At 34.9% G+C, this 21,332-nt stretch overlaps 1 protein-coding gene across 13 annotated transcripts in view; it reads right to left on the bottom strand.

Annotated features, from left to right (window-relative positions):
* PPFIA2 (PTPRF interacting protein alpha 2) overlaps window positions 1-21,332 on the bottom strand; it is a 324,459-nt gene that overhangs the window by 17,719 nt on the left and 285,408 nt on the right. For all 13 annotated transcript variants that reach the window (XM_039386745.1, XM_027747811.2, XM_039386744.1 and 10 more), the window contains 2 exons: window positions 18,374-18,467; window positions 1,735-1,816 (listed from right to left, as the gene is read on the bottom strand). In XM_039386745.1, the coding sequence (XP_039242679.1) occupies window positions 1,735-1,816; window positions 18,374-18,467 (176 nt within the window). The remainder of the gene's footprint in view (window positions 1-1,734; window positions 1,817-18,373; window positions 18,468-21,332) is intronic.

The raw sequence follows: 21,332 nt of genomic DNA, 5'->3' as shown, positions 1-21,332 counted from the left end.
ATTAATTTTTTTTCACATATTCACTTGAAAAGCAGAAAAGCATAAATACTGGGAGTTATTCACCCTGCAGAAACAGATTCAAATGTTTGCTGCTCATCAGGTAAATTAGTTCTTCAACAAAATAAGTCAATTCTTCAGCAAATAGCTGTCTCTATCAGAAAATAATGTTATGTTAGCTCTAAAAAGAGGACACAGTAATTGTTCTAGACAGAGAACTCAGATATCAAGATTGATATACTTTTTCTGAATTAATTAAGAAAACCCCAAATTCTTAAAATATATCTAAACTATGTTTGTGCTACATATAAGCAACCAGAAAAAATACTAAGGCTGAAAAGTTAAGCCCTGAAAAGTTTGAAAATTTCACAACTGTGATCACATATACTTCTTAAATTTGAGCCTTTGTCTTCTTTAATATTTATTTCATTCTTTAGTCAAAGTGTCACATATTAAATTTTTCCTCAGGAGAGTATGAAATGCACAGCATCCATCTGCTGACTGAATGCACTGATGCTCATTGAATAAACACAGTACTTCTGTCCTCCTATCTTTTTATCATCAGTATTCAATCTCCATTGAATACTGCAACATAAACTTCCTCATGTGTTCTCTTGTGCCACTGGCATCATAATTCCCAAGAAATTCCCCTCAATTTCTCTTTACAGCCCCTCTCTGAGACAGTGGGAAGGATATCTTATTTTTCAGCTACAAATCAAGGCAAAAACTATGAGGATTTAACTTGTCAAAAACTAATTCAAATTGTGAATTGCCCCGAATGACACCAAGGGCAGATCTTTCTTGGTATGTAGACATGTATAGACTTTTGTATGTTCACTTCTCCAGCAAATTAGCTTTTACTGTAATACTGAATATTTCTGATACAAATCTGGTTACAGAGCTCCTAAAGTCCTATGAAAAAGTCAAGTAGCAGCCAAATTAAATATTGTTCCACATTAACAGAGATATTTTTTGGGAAGGAAGATATCATCCCATTTTCCAAATCTATGCAAATGCTTCAACTGGCTTTCTGCAGTTTTCATTTCATCTTTTTTGTTAGGTACCTTCAGCAATTTCAGTGTGAAGCAGAAATTTTGAAGACATTAGCTGCTTTCATTTCTCATGTTTCATTTATTCACCAACATATTCCTGTTAAAGCTTTGGAGAGGGAATTTTTTTTTTCAACTGAAGGGAAAAACTCTACAAAGTCTATCTGATGATCAGTGGATGATACCTATAGCAGAGAGGAGAAAAGGCAGAAATATGTAGAAATGCTTGATATAGCAAGGAATAGACACTTGTTCCTTGAGCCAACAAAGAGCTTGTATCACCACTGAAATGTTACAGCCTTGCCATGTAGAAGTTACTGTGTATTTGTATAAGAACTTCCTTACTTTCTGCCTTCTCCTCCCCTCAGCATCTGTGTATTTTTTGAATAGTTCCCTCATCTAAAACATTAATTGATTTTTGTCAAAATTGATGACAGTTCTGCTGAATGTTTTTTCTGAATGGGTTCCAAAAACTATCCATTTAGTCCCCCCAAAATTTCAGGTTCAAGTACATTTCCTGTCCTCATACCACTGTGGAATCCTGTCCTACCTTTTTCAGCTGTAGTCTCTGATACACACCATGGGTAAGGAGGAGACTGTAATAGTCTCTTTTAAAATTTTTAAGGACAAGCATACAGAAGTAGTCTACAAACATGACTCACATTTCCAAGTTATGGCCAACACTTACCTCCAGCCACGCAACTACTGTTGGCCCATCCCACTGTGCAAAAGGCAAACCTTTTCTCCGAGCTTCTTCCAGAAGTTCATGTCTAAAAATAGATCAAGAAATGTTAAATATGTGGAGGTATGTGTAGGGACATATAGATGCAACTGTGCCTTTTTGTTAAGAGTAACAACAGTGAAGCATAATGACAGGCATAAAAAAGCACAGAACACACCAGTGAACAATACAGCTCCTTCCCCTGTTGAATGCACTCCTTAATCCATTCCCATATCTTCCTTTTTTTTCCCCCAACATCCTTTTAAACACTTAACATACAAAAGGTGAGGTTTCTGTTTCTTCTTAGGCAAAGCAATAAAGAATTGATATACTCTATATTAAATGATCACCCATATAAAAAAAGACATTAGTGAAGAGAAAACTGAGGGATTCTTCCTGAGTCTAACTTAGCTCTGGAAAGGCCCAGAATTGGCAACTTCTAGACCTGAAATAAGCACGAATGTAATGCAGATGAATCTGAGAGATGTCTTGTGTTTGAAACACTGAACCAGCTAGACAAGCTATGCACAATGCTAGGGCCTCTGGAGTACAACTATTCTGCACCTGAAATACGCCATCTGTGGCTATTTAAGATTTGGTTGTATCTTTAATAGTTCCATGTTTGGATTTTTTAACTATTGATTACATATAAAAGAAATCTACATGGTTTACTGCTGTATATATTTTTATAGTTATAGAATTGATATAGTTTTTCGATTTTATACATATACATAGATATATTTCTATTGAGTTGATCAGCTACCAATCCAACTTCCACATCTGCGGTTTTCCTAGACTACAATCAGTGTGTATGTAAAACATCATTCTCAAAGCTTAAAATATACTTTTAATATGGCAGTATTAAATATTTGGTATAGTTATGTACAGACTACTCAGCCAGACTATCAGGAAAATGTTCTATATTAAAAACATTCAACTATTTCACCAGACATTTTTAATCCTGGAAAAGGAGTAGAGAATCCACTGTGGTGATGGCATAGAAAAAGTAGTCCTTCAAAACTCTTTTTTTTCTGGTATTTAACAACATGTTTTCAGCTGCCTCCTACTGAGTGAAACACAAAAGAATGCTCTCAGCAACAAGCTGTAGTGAAAAACAAATTAGACAGTGACTATGCTAATGTAGTATTAAAATCTGCTTACATTCCCACATAACAAGAAAATCTTGGAATTATAGCTTTAATTTTGCTCTGTTCTCCTTTATTACTACCGTCTTTGTGGTTCAGTTATCCCTTGGCAATTCTTCACTGCCTTAGCAGCCTTTCAAATATATGTACTACAAAATCACAGCAGATAAAAGCAATGGAGTGATGTTACTTACAAGAAGTAGTCTTTTGGGAATTTTTGCACTGCTAAGGGGCCAGACTGAGAAAATTTGGCTTTAGCAGAAAATGAAATTCAAACAAGCAATTTTGCATACAGGTTTAAATCTCTGCCTGAATATTAATAGCAGGAAAGCTACTTTACTTTCTGTGTTTCTGCTTTAGTAATATGGAACATTACAAATACTTGGCAGTGTTACTGAAGTTGATCTAGCCTCTCCTCCCACACATCCTTTACAGTATAACTTACCCTTTGTAATTCAGATATCCCAAGACACTCTAGAACTATCCTTGATTTCTTTGAAAGCATAACTCTCAGTAAAATGAGAAGCTGCTCTCTGGGTACACAAACACCATGTTAACTTCAGCAGCTGATGGAGGTTCAGAAACCTCATATTCCCAAGGAGACAAGTAATGAAGGCCAATAGAAATGTATTCACCTACCTGCATAGGAGAGCAGAATTAAGGCATGGTCAGACTTGACCACAACCCCGCTACCTCTGGATGAGGTATTTGGGTTGCAGCCTTCTCTCAGAGTTGGTTCATCAGGGTGCTACAGCAGTGCTGTACCTCCCTCAGATACCACAACAAGGCTGCACAACTCCTGTTGCTACCCACTCTGTGAGCTTGCATGGCCATCCTTAGGGAGAGACAAACTTTCAGGAATGCCCCTTCCTCATCTGGTCACTCTCAGTATCCCATGGCAGAGCATACACTCCACAAAACCCTGTGCAATGCGCTCCTTCCCCAGAGCCAGCCCAAGCCCAGGGAGCAGCCCCTGCTAGTGTCCCGTGGAGGCACGATCCTTGGAGGAACCTGATCCCAGATTTTTCTTTATATGGGCTATTATCTTCATTTATCCCAGCTGAAAGAGCAGGGCTGGCTAACGTGCTAAGTAAAGAAGGAGATAATGGCTTTGAGGGTCACTGACCTTCCTTGCTTGTGTTGTCTCCTGCTTTAAGCAGGAGAGCAGCAGCACCTGGTCGACAAGGAGATAGGGAGGAAGTTTTGGCCTCTTTCTTTGATTTGCTGTTAAACCTCTGTGTGGCCTCAGGAACTGAGATGCCATCAGAGGCATTGGCACTTTAAGGTCTCACTTCCATGAAAAACTTGGATTACTTTATACTGGAATTGCAAAGCACATATTTTTGGGGAGTCTTCTGTGATTTTGCAATATTTGAACCAGCCTGAGGCTTGTTGTGGAGGCTTAGAATTATTCCAGTGATACTCAAACCAATACACTCTTCCAAGCGCAGGAAAGCACCTCTGCTACTTTGGAGGCAGTCTGGCTCACAGAGCTAAAGGAAAATATAGTTGTGGTTATTGACTGGCTGAAGAAAGTAGGGCCAGAAGTAAGATTCCCTATATATATGCTATAGTCAAAGCCTACTGTTTGATAAACATAATTCAAAAGGTCTTGGCATGTGGAAGGAAATTGTTTTGGGTTGAAAATACTTTTTAGTGAAAAGTTAAAAATCCTGTACTTGGACATGCACAAGAAATACAGCCATCATAAGGCCAGTGCCTCACTTATTGATATGGAGGAATCCTAAAAGGATTTTTATAATATTTTGTTCCCGTAAAAAGAATTTTATGCTCCAAAACTTATACTTCCTTCCTCAGATGTTTCTTTTAAACCCCACTTTATTATAAAAGTTTATTTAAATTATATTTTACTTTTTGAACATTAGTCTTTGGCGACTTCTTAATACAGACTAGGAGATCTGTAAAACCTGAATCTTCAATTTATAAGCCAAAACTAAATCCAGACTTTCTATCTTTTAACTAAGAGAGACATTCTTTAATTAGAATTCAGTGAAAACTCCAGTGGTGAGGTCTTGGGTTTTTTTAATATGAACTAGTACTATAGGAAAAAACTCCATTCTTCCAGTAAGTTAAAAGTATCATGTAGGAAAAAATATATATTGTTTTGATCAATAGTGCAAATCACCAGAAAAATGAATCAAGTGATCTGCCTATTTTGGAATATAAACCAAGTACTTCAGAATGGACAGAGTGTTGTCTACTGTTGTCATTATGGGATAGTCACTGGCTTCATGAAATCAGAAACATATAAATGATCACAGGGAAGAAGAGACAAATAGACTAAAGCTCAACACTCCCTCCCTCTTCCCTGCATTACAAAGATAGGGTTTGGGGATCACAAGAAGCATTATATAGCTTGTCTAATTTAGAAGATGCTTTGCAGGAGAACATGGGGATTTTCTCCTCCTCAGACTTTGTCAGAAGAGTACTACATGTTATATATAATGTGTCCACATTACATTGATAAGGAGTTGAGAATTAAAATGCAATTATTTCCATGCTAGTTTATTTTTTTTGGCAACATATGAAAACAAGCTGATAAGGAAAAATTAACATTAGTTAGGCATTACTAGAAATCCTACTATTTTGAAGATAAGGCTTCAAACCACTTACTACCACTGGAATGAATTCCAAAATAAAGCCGTATTTTTAAAGATAATGTTATTACTGCTCAAGAATAAAATCCCCTTCCTGGAGACATTATAGGAGTAACTGGAATTTACTATTTAAAATATATCATTACCCTGATCCTGGTCTTGCAAAGTCAGGAAATTTCATGAAAATCAACTGTTTAATATTAATCCAAAATTTGAGAAATACTTGTATTTGTGTGTTTTAGAGAGTGCCTCATGAAGTGGGCTGTTTTCACACTTTTATCAAAGACAGCAGAATAAAAATCACATAATGTGAAGTTGTGTTGTGGTGTGTTGAAGAAGCAGGGTTACCTTCCTAGCATTGACTTCTGATGTTTAATCCTCGCCAAAAGTACTTCTTGAAGACACTGCTACACTCGGCCATTTTCTTTAGCACCTTTCATCTAAGAGCCAGGCAAAATTTCCCAGATCAACCTACATATCTGAGAGCAAAACTGTCTCATAAAATGGGGACTTCAATATCCCTTTGGACAGGAGAGTTACAGGGGGAGCAATAGGAAGAGGGAAATGATTAGAATTAAACTGTGCTATTATCCTGCAAATCTTCCATTTCATATATATTCTTCCCTTGCAGAAAAATTCTAGGTCTGTATCAGCAGCTGTCATCAATTAATTGCATAAAACTCAATGAACTTTATTAAAGATATTGATATCCTTTAAATAGAATTTCTGTAAGAAGTTAGTGATATCTTGACTTAGAGTGCGTCATTCAGTGACACTCAATTTTCTTCATGAAGACGAGGCTCCCCTATCAAGTAAACAAGAAATTTCTAATACACATAAAGCAAACACTCTGTGCAATACACAAAGTCCACACACTGTCTTGATGATACTTGAACAGTGTTTGAACACAGATCTTCATATTCCTGCAAAAAATAGGATTTACTCTGATAGTTCTAGTAGGGCTCACGTGAGAAGTCCTCAAGGATATTATACAGTACACATTATATAATGTCTCTTAGTTAAAATGTAATAAATGTGAGATAAATTTAAAAGGAGGCATGGTGAAGTAAAGAGCCAAATCATGTTTGTAAAAAACAAGCAGAATTTATTTAAAAATTTGCCTAATGGGCAATTTAGATTGCAAAATGGTCTTTGCTCATGGACATTTGCTCAAAAAGAAAACAGACTGAAGTTTTTACCTCGCAGGTCCTCTGATGATTCTTATTATTATTAACTGACATTATTATGTTTATTATTATCACTGACACTAAATGTTCGGTTTATAACAAAATATTATACATCATTGGTTTCTAAAAGAGAAATAGACAGAGACAATAGACCACACAGGTTGTATTTGTCTGAGTAATCCTATGCTTTCAAATTAAGATTAAACACATCTGTCACTTGAAATCTAACATACATTCAAAGATGGCAAAAATCAGAAGAGAGGATTTCTAATTAATTAAGGCTGGATTTGGATTTTATCCTTTCTATTACTGTTCACTAAATACTTAAGACAGGCTAGAATCCTGTAGTTTAGGACATTGTATTAAAAAATATGGTAGTTGAATTTGTATAAATTAATAATGATTTTAAATATCTAACAGAAAAATATCAAGTTACCCTTTATCTATGTATTTTAAGCAATATTATGAATGAATTTGAAGTAGGAAGTAGGAGTGGAAGAGTAGGGAGAGTCTCAAGACTTCATATTGCCCCACAATGCTGATTTCATTTAATCTGAAGTGATCCAACTGACTTAAAGACTGCACTAATTAAAGCCTGGGTCAGGTCTTGTTTCAACTTTGACACTTAAGTGATCTGTTTTTTAAATAATTTGAAATCCTCATTTTTTCTCCTTTTTGATACCTGATATAATATTGAGACTGAAAACAATGGCCAAAATTCAATTTCAATTTTTTATGACGTATTTTGTATTCAATTTTAAGGAGGTCTTGGAAAAAATGACTGAAATACAGAAATCAAGATGCAATTAATAAACAGAAGTTTTTAAATCGATAAAATAAGGAAGTATAAATTTCACAGTATTCCAGATAACACAGATTAACAATGGTGTAATTATAGGTGTACATTTGAACAGTAAGCAAGCTAAAGGGTAGCATTCTTTTTTTTTCCCTGAAGATATGTATCTTAAACTAGATGAAGCACATTCAAGAATGCTTAAGACAGACCCTAAAAAATTAGAGCTGCAGAAAGATACTATTAAAAAAACCCCGAGCAACCCCTCCCCATAAAATAAATAGACTTGCATAATGCATAGTCTTGCAATCTTGTATGTATTGTGCAACATGAGAGACCCTTGGTGTTCCCAGTTTGATCAAATGTTATCAAATCTACTTTTATAAAGCCATTTCATAATCACGTATTCTAAATAAACAGGGTAAGCCCTGTTCTTTTAGGTTTTGTACCCTTATACCTTTAGAAAGCTGTAGCTTTGAACAGATGAAATTTTCTCCCTAAGTTCCAAATTCTTATTCAAGGTGAAATAGCATTTGTACAAGAGATCAAAGGAAATGAAGATTTTAAACTTGACATCAGGTTAACAACTACAAAACCGAAAACAAACAAAAAAAATGAACTGATGAAAAAGCAAATAGTAAAATTATATGCACAAATAAAACATTTTTGCATATATGTTTGTGTTGAAACAGATGAGGGCTCAAAGAGAAAAAAAAAGAAATTGTGTACTCTGTGAGACTTCTGTGATTTAATTAAACAGAATTTATGCATTAACAGCATTTGCTAAACTAGGCCTTCACTCTCACAATTTTTCCACTGACTTAAACTTTCAGATGTTTTTGTGATTCTGAGCTTTAGATCTCCCAATATTTGTTTATTTTAAAAAAAATAGACCTTCTAAAAAGTATTTGTTTAAAAAAATGACAGAAGTTATCTCCAATTAGTTAATCTATACTGTTAAGCAATTCAGGAGCAAGTCCTGACCTAAATTTGTGTATGCTTTTGAGGTTTACCATTATTTTGAATGCTTTGAAAGTTTTCATTTAGGTCAATTTTCTACATGGATTTGTTACATAAGGTTCACAGAAAAACAAAAAGAAATAAGAATAAAACACAGAAAATAAACATGGTGCTGAAGATTGATATGTCCAGCAACCATGGTGTTTTAACTTACCCAGATATGCTTTTCATGAGATGAAGAGAGATGAATAGAAAAAAAGCACATAAATGTTAATGAACATATAGTAGTCCATAAAAAAATGATATGATAGATAAAATAATACCACCATTATAACTATAGAAATCTTTCTAACTGGTCTTTAAATGCTTTAAAGAATTTAAGTGTTCTTGTGAAGAACAGATGTATCTGTCAAAATGAGATTTTCATTAAACTCTTGTTGGCTATTTATTAACAAAGATCTTCCATCTACAATACATATTCATGCCAAAGAACTGCAAAAACAGTGAATGCGGAGTAGATTTTCAAGTTAAAGCTCTTTGCTTTGATTTGATAATTTCATAGGGATTTTTGCGTAACCTCAAAAATCTTGAAAATCCCAAACCTGTGGATTTAAGCAAATTACAGAGACACGATAAAACTGAGTGGACTACAAACCAAGGTTTACTTTTCTACGTGCACTTTATTAATATTTCAGCAAAATATCTCATAAATCATAAACAACCTAGATTTGGTTGGTTTTTTGTTAGTCTGTTTTTTTCTACGCAGATTTGATGTACATTGGTGACTAACATTTGCAATCGCTATTTATGCCAGGCAGTATTTTAATTTTGGCGGTCATATTAACACTAGGTCAGTAGCAACATTGGTATGAATGATTTACCCTCTAGGTAACCTATTATTGCCAATATAATGGGTATAGTATATGTAGGAGAAACTAGGATGCCATCACTGATAATAAAATTTCTTCAGCATCCTTTAATTGCCATCATAAAAAGAAAATTATATGCCTGAATGAAATCCAGACATCTCAAAATATTGTATTTCTATTAACAACTGATTTACAGAGATATAAAAACACTTGGTAGATACAGCAATAGAAAACTTGGGGTGAAAAGCCTGTACTCTGATTAATTAAGAGGTTGCAGACATTTCAGTCAGTTCAGGAGGTCTGAGAACTTAAATTTTGTTTTCATGTGTGTGAGCTCAGCAGAACAGCTGGGAGAGAGGAGAGAAAGTACCATACAGAAAAGTAGGTGGAAATAAATGACAAATATACACAGAAAGTTTAAGAAAGGAAAAAAAGAAGGGAAGGACAATGAAGGTATGCAATATAAGTTAAGAACTAGCAAACTGTTCAAAAATTTACCAGATCTGATGGAAGTAGCACTACAATTGAATATGCATTCATGATTCATGCTCATTTTCTACTAAGCTAACTGTAAAGACTGACTTGAACACCTTTGATGAAAAAGCTTTTAACTTTGAACCTGCTGGAGTATATTGAACCAGAACTCCCACTCATTGCATCTTCCTCTGAGTCCTCCTTTGGGTATGTGTTGAGAGAAATAAACAAAGGGATTAATTTGAATATAAGTAAATTTCTTGGAGCTTTAATGAGTTGGCAGTTTGCAGTCACTTGAGGATAACATATGGGACCTGAAGGCCACTACAGGAGTAGAGGATCAAGGGACAATCCATCACTTCCTGACCATCTTGTGTTAGAATAATAAAATACAGCAGAGAAAAATGGATATTTAATTCTGGGATTTGCCTTTTATTTAAAAGACAACAAATTTATCACCATTTTATTAAAGGAACTCCATTTTCCTTAAGCGTGTATTAATCTAAAGGTTGTGTAGATTTTTTTCTTCTGTTGTTTTATTCATTCTTCCTTTGAGTCTTAATTCTACAGTTAATTGGACGGGATATTTGCATCTGCTGGACATCATTGTTTAGAGAGCCAGCTGCATGCATTAGGATACATGTTTATATTTATCCAGAAATTCCAAATTGCAATGGATAGGCTTATACATGTAGATAAAACTTGCAACATTCTGATACAAATATTCTTAACTTTTATGAGGAAAAGAATTTAAAAAACTTAATGAAGGATAAAAATATTATTTTTTAAAAATATGATTTATAGAATAAAATATGTTGTATCATTCTTTTCATCATCAGAATAATCCAAGTAAGGTTTAATAATCTCTGCAAAATAAATACCCTTTTATCTTTACATTTCTAATGCTAAAAATGCTCCAAGTATCAATGTAAGAGCGACATACATTTTTTAACATTGCGAAAGCTCTGACTAAGTAATGATTTGAAGTAAGTGTTCCAGTGTTCTAGTAAGTGTTAAAATGTTTGCTAAAGGAATTAAGTTTAAAAACAAAATTCATCTTTATGTGTGTCTCAAAGACTAGACACTGATCGAGACAAGACAAAACCACATTGCACACAGCAGACAATCCTAAACTCCATATCAGAACACTGTATAACTCTCCTTCCTCTGCTGAAATGAGAAATTAGAAAATAATAGCCACTGAACACTGTATTGTTTGCTAGAAAGGGAGGAAGAACTGACTATCAGACTGAAAGCTACTAACAACATCAGGGAGTTTCTCATAGATGAAGCAGGAAGGAAAGAAATTAAATGCAAAACTTGAATTTTCCTGATTCAGAAAATAAAAGACTGGATGATGAAAAAGGCTTCATATTCTTAAGAGCTACTGTAAAAAAAAAAGCTACCGTATGTTTAGGATATAATGGTGTTTAATAAGGATTAAGTATAGAGGAACATTAAATGGATGGCACAGAAAAAGACCTTAATTAATCCAATTAGATTAATTATTTCAAAATGTATGCAATTAAGAAAATCATTAGAAAGAGAAATTTGCATACTGCAGAAGACAGAAATTCTTTGTAATCACAAATACACTACATCAAATCTTAATTGCGATTGCACACATGAAACCTAATTAATTAACCTAATTATAGGGACATCATGTGGATTCAAAAGCAACTAAATGATAACTATGGTATTTCAAACTTTTATTCCACAAAATGTTCTACCTAGACATTTTTCAAGTTGCCTGCTGACAGGGATCTAAAACTTGGATTTGCCCATAAAAGTCACAGCCTTTTGTTTATGAAATGAACTTATCAATACCTATCACTCTTTTTTTTCTCTGAGTAGAAAGGAAGAGGAGTCAATTAATCCAATATGTTTTTCTGTTCATATGGATGTTCCTGCTGTTTAATATGTCCATCATTGTAGTCAGCTGAGACTTAACAGCACTGCAATCCTCTCAGCAAGGTTAATTGTAAGGCTATGAATACTAAGAATTTCTTTTAAAGCCACAATTTTACATAGGAGAATTACTGAAGTCTTCATTTTACAAGTCTTTAACCATGTATGCAAGCACATGTGTGTGTGTCCTGGCACATCAAGGCTCTTCTGCAATGAACTTGAAGCAGAAGGCAAACAAAAGCATGTAGCTGTGGAGTAAATCTCCCCAAAAACAGGTTCGTGGAAAAGAATGGTTTACTTTGATTTGCCTTGGAAAATATAAACCTCACACTTTAAGCTTGTTTTGGAACTATGGAATTAATAGATTCTTGTCCAGAGTCAAATCAAACAAAATTGAAGGAAAAATGAAGCTAAAGCTCTGCACTTGACTCATATTATTAAACTAGGGGATTTATCAGTTTCTGGACTGGAATCCTGCCAGCATGATCCAGAATAACTGTCTTGCTTATAAATTCTTTTTCATGGAGATAATTTGTATTTGGGATTGCTGCAGAAGGGATGTCCTAAGCTAATCTTTCACTGTGCTATCAGCATGCACAAGGTCAAAATCCCCTCTGTGTTGCAATCTAGGGCTACATAGCACTTAAATGTCTCTCAAACCTTGCCTTATGTTGCTGCACAGGATAAAATAAGCACATCCCAAGAATGTCAGGGATTATGACCAATTACTACACACATTAGGCAACATCTAACATATATAGTCTTTTCTTTCTTCAGCTTTCTCCCTTCTTCAGACAGACACTTATTTGTTGCCTCTTTACATATTGTTGCAGATGAAATAAAAATTACAATTGAAAGGATATATACTGCTGGCACTCAGAGCTATACTACAGCGTACAGAGACAAAGCCAGACTCTTTAGAGCTGTATTTGCCACCAGTGAGGATAAGGGCAATTTGACATCATGCCTAAGCAAAACTGTGGACAAGGAGAAAACAAATGATGTTCATTAGGACAGTTATAGCAAAAAGGGAAGCAAACATGACTCTATTTGTTGATAATATTTCAAGTTTGGCTGAGTTCATTGTTAAAGATTATTTTCACAAAGGGTCCAATGTATGGTATTTTAGTGAAAAGGACAGTAAAACATTTATACAGCTTTTGTTAAGTGTCTTAATTTGTTACCTGAAATGAGGTCAGTGGAGATGTGCATTTTTAAGAGGAATACAGTTTATTTTATTTTAGACAAGTGTTATCTACTCATTTTCTGAGGTATGAAATTGTCTTGTGGGACACATATTGATCAACTTCTGCTGTTTCAGGAGACACTATGCCTCTACCTGAACCTTTTGCAAACCTTTATGAGTTGCAATAGAAACTGGACTGACCCAAACTTCCTATGCTGGATACTGCCTTGGTTATCATAACAACCCTGAGTGAATGCCAAGGTGAAGTTATTGTGCATAGTTTTCACAACACCCACAAAGGATGATATTATGAACATCTGTATACACAGTCACAGAGAATTGGTAGCTGGAGTCAACCACAGAATCCAGAATTGTAAATTAGGTGACTGTTTTCCACAGAGAGACTGGTTAATCACTAGGAAAAAAATACTAAGAGAAAATCTCTTCTTCATTTTGTGATGGGTGCCTTCTGGAGAGTATATCTTAGTCAAAATATATGGCCTAGATGAGTGAAAATTATTTGAATCATTAGGGGATTCAAATGGATGTAATGGTGACAGAGGGTTGTAAGGACTTAAAGATCACAGTTGCCTGTCTCAAAACACTGTCAAGGCCACAGAAGGAACTTACCATAAGACAAATCACCACAGTGGGAACTTGAGATAAGCATAGATGGGAGAAATTTGCAACAGGAAGGCACTAATTCCAGGCCTAGTAGAGGTGGGATCTGTTTAGAACATCCTGGTTAATGCATCTGGGCAAAAATTCTCACTGTGGCAAACTGTGGGAAAGGAAGCAACTGACACGCATGCCACCTCAAGTTATGGTAACATCTGTGACCACCTCGTGGATACCTGGAACTTGGACTTTACAAAGGTGGTACCCCCCCAAAGAATGGCTCTGGGACCCCCCACCACTGAGAAGCCCAGGGGGAAGAAGGAGCAACGGGATGCTGCCAGATCCATGGGTGATGACTATCTTCTGCATGAGCTCTCTGTCTCTCTCTCCTTCTCATCCACCCACTTCCCCCCTGCCCACTTTCCTATTTCTTTCTATCTCTCTACCTCACATTTACTGTTAAATAAAACCCACATTATTGGCTAAAGCATATGGTCTCATTTGCACCTTAATTTGTGCAGAAGCATCTCTCACTAATCAGATCATAACAAGGGTATCTGTGCCATTAATACTTCCAGTCCTAAACTCTGAGTTTTCTTGAAGTAGTTACTCATTAGGCAAATAGGCTCTGAGAGTCACGCAAAAGGCAGAAGATATTATATACAAAATATTAACAGCTTTTATATAGAACAAGGGAAGTGGAATATAAAGGCTAATTTAAATATATAATAAATAATAAAAATGAGGTGTATTACTTTGTCACAACCCAACATCATTTATTTTCACCAAATAATGGAATAACACCCTAAACCCCTTACCTTCATCTTTTGTTTCCAAGGACTGTATGCTCAATTTACAAATAGTAAGACCTAAAAAGTTTCAATATTAACTAGAGCTGTCATATATTCAATGTCTGAGAATAAACATCTATAGATGAGTCAGGCAATTTGAGTTCATCTTTTCAGATAATTTAAAAAATATGTTGGGTATAATTTAAAAATTCTACACAGCTTCCCTAATTTCTCTTTGATGCCTTAAGAATAAGACTTATTTCTAATAAATCTACTGTAACAACCAAATGTTGGATGAAAAGAGACCCTTGTTTGAGGTTTTTAAATGTCTAGCATATCATTGAGACAAACTGTTAATTACATCTTAATGATGTCTAAGTAGGCAATTGAAACTGAAAGAAATTTTACATCTAAATAGCATCTTCTAAGCAAGAAGCAGGGAAACTTTGAAATTTGACACTACAATCACTAGAGAGAGAATTGGTCTTCAGAATTACCATATTCTCTCATTAAACTTTTGAGAGTGAAATATATTTTTCGGTACCCTATTCTATGCCTGGAAATTGCGCTAAAATGCGATAACACACTGCAGTGTGTTCGTAACTCCATGAGATCAAAGCAGAATCAATGCACATGCTTGCTACTGAGGGAGCAGGTAGCCAGGACACCTGGTGGATAATTAGTACCTACTGTCTGCAGGAGCTGACAATTTGAAATGTCATGCATTTTCATCTCTGGGGTAGAGGCATCCTTGTGAAATTACTGATGAAGTTGAATACATTCAAAAATGCAAAATTAGATATTCAGAATTTTAAGTATTTCTCACTTAAGAGATTAAGTAAACTGAAAGAATACCGTGGATATCATTTTAGCAGGAATTTGTCCTTTTATAATAACTTCTATCCAAACTAAATCAAAGCTAATGGTAAAGTCTGGCAAAGCTCATGATTACTATCACAGTACTCCTGTGTTGATCACAGTGATGAATTAGGCCTTTGTTTCACATCAAGGGGAGAATCCTTGCTTTCCTGCACCAGAACTACCACTGAACTGAAAGGGATATTTGTGGAGCTATTAACAGGGCTGAAAGCCAGTTCACCTAACTTGCATGTGTAAAAGAGAAACACAGTTACAGTACATGGTATTTCACCAGTTTTATGGAAAAAAGAATTGGCTCTGGCATCAACATTTTGAGGTTTTTTGTATTTGTTGTTGGTTTTGGTTTTGAGGAGGGTTTTGGTTGTTTGGGTTTTTTGGTGGTTTTTTTTTTTTATTTTGGTAGTGGTTTTTGTTTTCATTTTGTAAAGGAAGTGACAAAGCCAGCAAAAATAAAGCTCTTTCAGACCTGAAATGTAATACAAAGTAGTATTTCCCTGCTTTAGCCTATCCTTTAACAGTGCTACTGGTGGGTCTGAGTCTTTTGGAGTTTTATATCCTAATTTAAATTAGCCATAGAAATCCTTACAAGGTGAATTGCTTTTCTCTGTGTTCCAGTACTCTGCTCACTGTCACTGCAGGATTTGTGGAGTGGTTTTGTTTAGCAGTAAAAAGGAATCAAATGTTTGGGCTTAAATCTTACTGCTATAGCACAAGATAGGAAATGATTCTCAGACTTCTTTTATTACCGCTTAAAAGACCTTATACACATCTCCACCACCATTAATGTTACAGAGCACAGTATTCTCATTTGCACTGCACAGCACAGCAATCTTGCAGCTACTGTATGTATGGGAAAGCTACTTCCAGAGGGGATTATGCATTGCTAAGTGTTGGCAGAAAGGAATCTGACCTACCTAGACAAACTTTTCATTAAATGACTTCTAGACTGTTTCAACTTAATACTTTCTAAGGTAAGTCATGCAAATACATGACTGATATTCCAGAACTGTCTGGATGCGATCCTGTGCCATATGCTCTAGGATAACCCTGCTTGAGCAGGGAAGTTGGACAAGATGACACACTGTGGTCCCTTCCAACCTTATCCATTCCGTGATTCTGTGACTGCATTTCTTACAAGGAGGTGTTAATTCTCTTACACTCTGTCGATAGCTTGGCACTCTAATGACTACCATGATGCAGTAGAATCTCATGTATATCTCTAACACAATATGTTATATTTTTTTTCCCATACTATGGTTCCTCTACAACTATATAATATATATATGTGTGTAAATATACATATATATATATATACACATAAACTAGCAATGTATGTTAGCCTTTCTGTAATAGTAAATTAAGAGGAAACTTAAAAGCAATTCTGAGGATTCTAAAGTGAGAAACTATGAAGACAGGCAAAAGGAACAGAGAAAAAAATATCTTCATGACATATTTACAGAACACAAACTTAGAATAAATAATACACAGTTCAGACTAATTGAATAGTCATAGTCGCAAATGAAAGATTTCTTTCCTTCTGGCAGATAACATTCTGATTATATCTAATCCATAAACAACCAAGGACAGACAGACACAGGAGAAAAAAAGGAAAGACTTGAAAAGCAGAAAGCACGGGAAAGTCTAATTATGTGAGATTAGACAGAACATTAATAAGAGATTACCTGTACACATATTATTTCTAGACCCAAAACTTGGTAAGCAATCTCATATATGAAGTAGTAGTGTCATATATGCAGTTGTATGTGTCAAGTCTTATGTTATTTTACCCAGATTAAAGAACTAACACATAAGAAAGTGAACAAAGTGAACACATTCGTCCCTTGTGGTACATTCAGTCCTCAGAGCTGGAAGATACATATGGACTTAAAAAAAGGCTGCTGAAAATTCAGTTATATTTTTTATGAATGGTAATGATGGCCTCAAAGATACTTTTTAGATTTAGTAAAAAAAAGCAGAGTAACATGCTCTACATCTATATCTCTCTAAATTACTAATTAGTGTTAAAAATGTACTGATAAATAGAGGGACAAGACTCATCAACTCTAATATCCCTGTGAATGTTATTGTGAGTTTCTTAATTGATTTTAAAATGTTCCTTCTCTCTCAAATAGCACAATGTCTACTTCTCTATCTTTAATTGCTAACTTGAGGCTGATATCAATGGAATGCTTACATTTGTATATTACAGAGATGTGCAAACTTAAAGTTATATTTTGTCAAGGGCTTGACATGAAAGTAGTGATTAAAAATACTCTACATAAACATTTAAAGATAAGTTCAAACATTATCCCTAGATTCTTTGGATTAGACTTGCAAATTCTCTTGAAACTCTGCAAAGGAATATTAAAAGACTGAAAGAAACCTGAAAAACTGGAAAATTTAAAAATGAGGCTTTCAGAATCTAAATAATAGCTGTAAAGTTAATGGTTACAGACGAAAAATAAACCTACTTGTTTACATAATGAATTTGTGAAGCCATTTTTAAATACCATCTTTTTTCCCTGACACCCTCTAGTTACACTGGAACTCCAGTTTCTCCAGTTCTTTTGCCTTTGTAGCCTTATTTTACTAGTTCTCCATAGCTCCTGGCAGCTGCTATGAGTCAGTTTACTGTTTTTACAAGGAGTTGCATCAAAGACAGCATTCAATTATTGTATAATCCATGCAAACAAAAAGCTAAGTTGCCATTTGTTGTCAGGCAAAAAGAGAGTGAAGCTGCTAGAGTTTATGGGGAGCCTTTGACCTCTATAAACAGACATAACATTGTGTTCAATAGATAATACAAAAAAGTCTTCTTTAACCTTCTGAAAAAAATCTAGTGAGTCATTAAATACCTACCTAATATTTTAAGAATTGCCCAGTAGGCAAAAGGTACAGAATTAACGACAATGTGAAATAGAAAAATGTCTCTTTCTCATAAACCTACGCTCTTTCACAAATGAAATAATATTGAAATGGACAAACTCTGAATATTTCACCCTATATTTTATATCCAGCTTTAAAAACTTTTACACTGGGAAAAAAACACCCACTCTTAGTGCTAAAATGCCATAGTAGATGGTCTTGCTTCTCCTTACATGTCTGCATAAAAACAACAAAAATCCTGACATTTTAATCAAGTTTGAGGCAAACAAAGTCACATAAAAAAGGTACTCACTTTTTTTTCAGTCTTCTGTCCTTTTCTGCTTGGGTTCCAAGTTTGCTTAATCCCAGAGATTCCTGAGCTGCTGCCTCTGTTTCCATGTAACCTCCTGGAAAACAAACCAAACCAAACCCCCACTGTATTTTCCCATAGCTCTTTCCTAGTTGTTCCCCTCATCAACCCTTCAATTCCCCTCCCACCCACAACCATCATCTAAGTTTGCTTCCTCAAGCCATGACATCTGGTGTTTGTGGAGAACATTTATCACCTACAGAAATAAATTCTGGCAAGTATTTACTACATGGAAAAGAGTAGAAGTAGAGCAAAAAAATTGTTTCCTCCTCCTCGTGTTTAGTAGAAATTTATGAGAAAAGCACCCTGATCTCCTTTGGCTGTTTTTCTTTGCCTCCTAAGGGTCAGCCTCATGGTGCTAAGTAAGCAATGCTCTCAGCATTTTTTAATCTTAGTTGAGAAATGTACAAATGAAAGTGCATTCTCAAGAACTGTCTCATTACTATTGCCATAATACAGCATCACTTAATGTAGTAGTGCTAAAGCCTTCGTTTTCCTTTCATAGAGAGTCTTAGAGTCTTTGATGTTGTTATTCCTGCAAACTCACAGAGATGACACAAAGACTCTGTCAGAGAAGTAAAAAGACTCCTACAATTCCCTGGAGGTGTCTTGTAGGCGCCTGAATCCTGTCAAAGTTGTGGAAACTTGAATAGGTTACACAGAGTGACAAGGGAAGCTTGCAGTAAGCAAGGACACATGGACCAAAATAAAATCGTATTATAAACTAAGGACATATGATCCCTGCTGGTCTTACAGTATGTCCACTAACATGACTTTCTTATAGCAGAAGAGGAAAGTTGGTCTGACTTTTATATCGCTGTCTGGATTCAAATAATAATGAAGATATCTGCCAGTACAATCTCCTGGCTCTGGCTTCACACTGTCCTCTCATTCCCACAGGCATATGTACAGATAGAAGTGCTGTAGCACTTCTTTAAAGGCTGCTTTCCTCCTGTGCTCCTGTTCACAAGGTGTATAACTGGCACAAGGAGGAAGACAACAGTGTGGTAAAATATGGGTGCTTGACTCCATTTGAAAATGGCAATTTCTTATTTCTCAACTAATGGATAGTAAACAATTGTAGTGTGGACACTGGTATAATAAGAAAGCGCAAAATTCAAATATTCTATTCTGATTAGTTGATTTTAACTATAAAATAATGCATAAATGTTAAGTAGTGAAATAGCATCACAGCCTATTACGAGTCAAACGTACATGCACCTCAATCAAGTGAGAACAAACCTCACTGCTTCCTCATGTTTATTTATGACATTAACTTGGAAAAGCTTGGTTTTAAGCTGCTTTTTTAAAGCAGGTGCTGTTTTAGCACTCCTGTTTGTCTGGACAGATTTTTTCTGTATTAAAAGGGGACACTACTTCTGCAAGTTTCATGATAAGAATGATGTAAATGCGTCTCACAAATACAGAGAACATGAATGTATGCTTTTCTTTACTTCATCTGCCTTTCCAAGTTTTACAGAATCTTATTAAATGCTCCCTGCTGACTCTGGAGTAAGTTTTTGATTTAGCAAACTGCACTATCAATATATCACACCTTTCTTGAGAGACCAGCTCTCAATATATTGTAGAGAGATGGTATGAGTGCAGTGCAGTGCTGACTTTTCATACACCATGCAGATCAGCTTGCCTTGGCAGGTCTAAAAATGCCTGGAATATATTGTTTGGTTTAGGTCTAGAATATTTAAAATGTTACGAGGGAAGAATACGTAAGCGTCTGTGGTGTTTGCCAAGTGAGAGAAGACTGGATAAGTTTAAAATCAAGTTAATCCAGGAAGAAAGAAACAAAATGCACTTATGTTCCCCATAGTATTCCTTTCCCCTTCTCCAATAATTTAAAGAAAACTTGAAGAATCTAGAAATCTTGAATCTTAATTCTCAGAAGAATTTCCTAAGGCATGAATCTGCCTTTGAACAACAATTCTAATGGTCTAGCAGAGATGGTAACAGTAACAAACAATAAAACAAAATAAAACTCTAACAAGGTTAGTAGTTGAAAACTAATAATTTCAGAGTTTTGCAAGGAATACAGAGTAAGGCAATATTATGGGAGACAGCCTGACTCCATTGAAGTTAGTGGTACAACTCTGGAGGTTCAAATATTGTTTCTTAAATAACAGTATATAAACATAAGTAATTGAAAAAGAGGTATTTTCCATATTAAAAAAATGTAAGAAGCATGTGTTTATATAAAGTTAGTGTTTCATTTTAAGCAAGGAAATAAATTACATTCTTTATGGATTTTGTATTATAAATTTAGGTTATGAAAACCATACAATATTCTGCAGTGCAGTAGTGATAGGACTTGCTATATAAATTTCTGTGATATAGTATCTTACTATAAATAGAACTACTAATTATACAGTTGCACAGATAGCATACCTGTCATACAATTGAGTCAAGTACTACCGTGATTGCTGTTTTTTAAATTTCATTGTCCCTTTCCACTCGCAATATTCTATGATTTTATGATACTGCCACTGAATGGAAGTGGCCACTGAATATATGCTTTTCTTTTGATATGTTAAAAATTAAGATGAGAAAAAACTACTTTGTAATTTAGCTGCTCAATGTCTTTTCAATTTCTAGAAATACTTCTCTCCTACTTTTTGGTTAGTTAACAGTTCTACTGTTCATTTCATACATGCTTGTAAGCCTAGTTTATTTAATTAAAATGTGAATTATACTGAAATCTTTGCTGTTGGGCTAAAGGATGAAAGCCACAAAAAATGTCATATAATTGCAAATCTCTAATATCTTTTAGTAATTTTATGATTTAATCTTGGGAATTACAAATAGGTTTTATCCAATTCTATGTATGTTTTATTAATCACGGTGGGTAGTAAGAAATTAATGTACTGCCAGATTGCATTGTTCCTGAGAT

The sequence above is a fragment of the Pipra filicauda genome, unplaced genomic scaffold, assembly GCF_003945595.2.
Source record: "Pipra filicauda isolate LSUMZ 115617 unplaced genomic scaffold, ASM394559v2 scaffold4_size7858003_pilon, whole genome shotgun sequence".
NCBI lineage: Eukaryota > Metazoa > Chordata > Aves > Passeriformes > Pipridae > Pipra > Pipra filicauda.
Note: the sequence above shows the minus strand (reverse complement) of the source record. Positions and strands in the feature narration are given on the sequence as shown.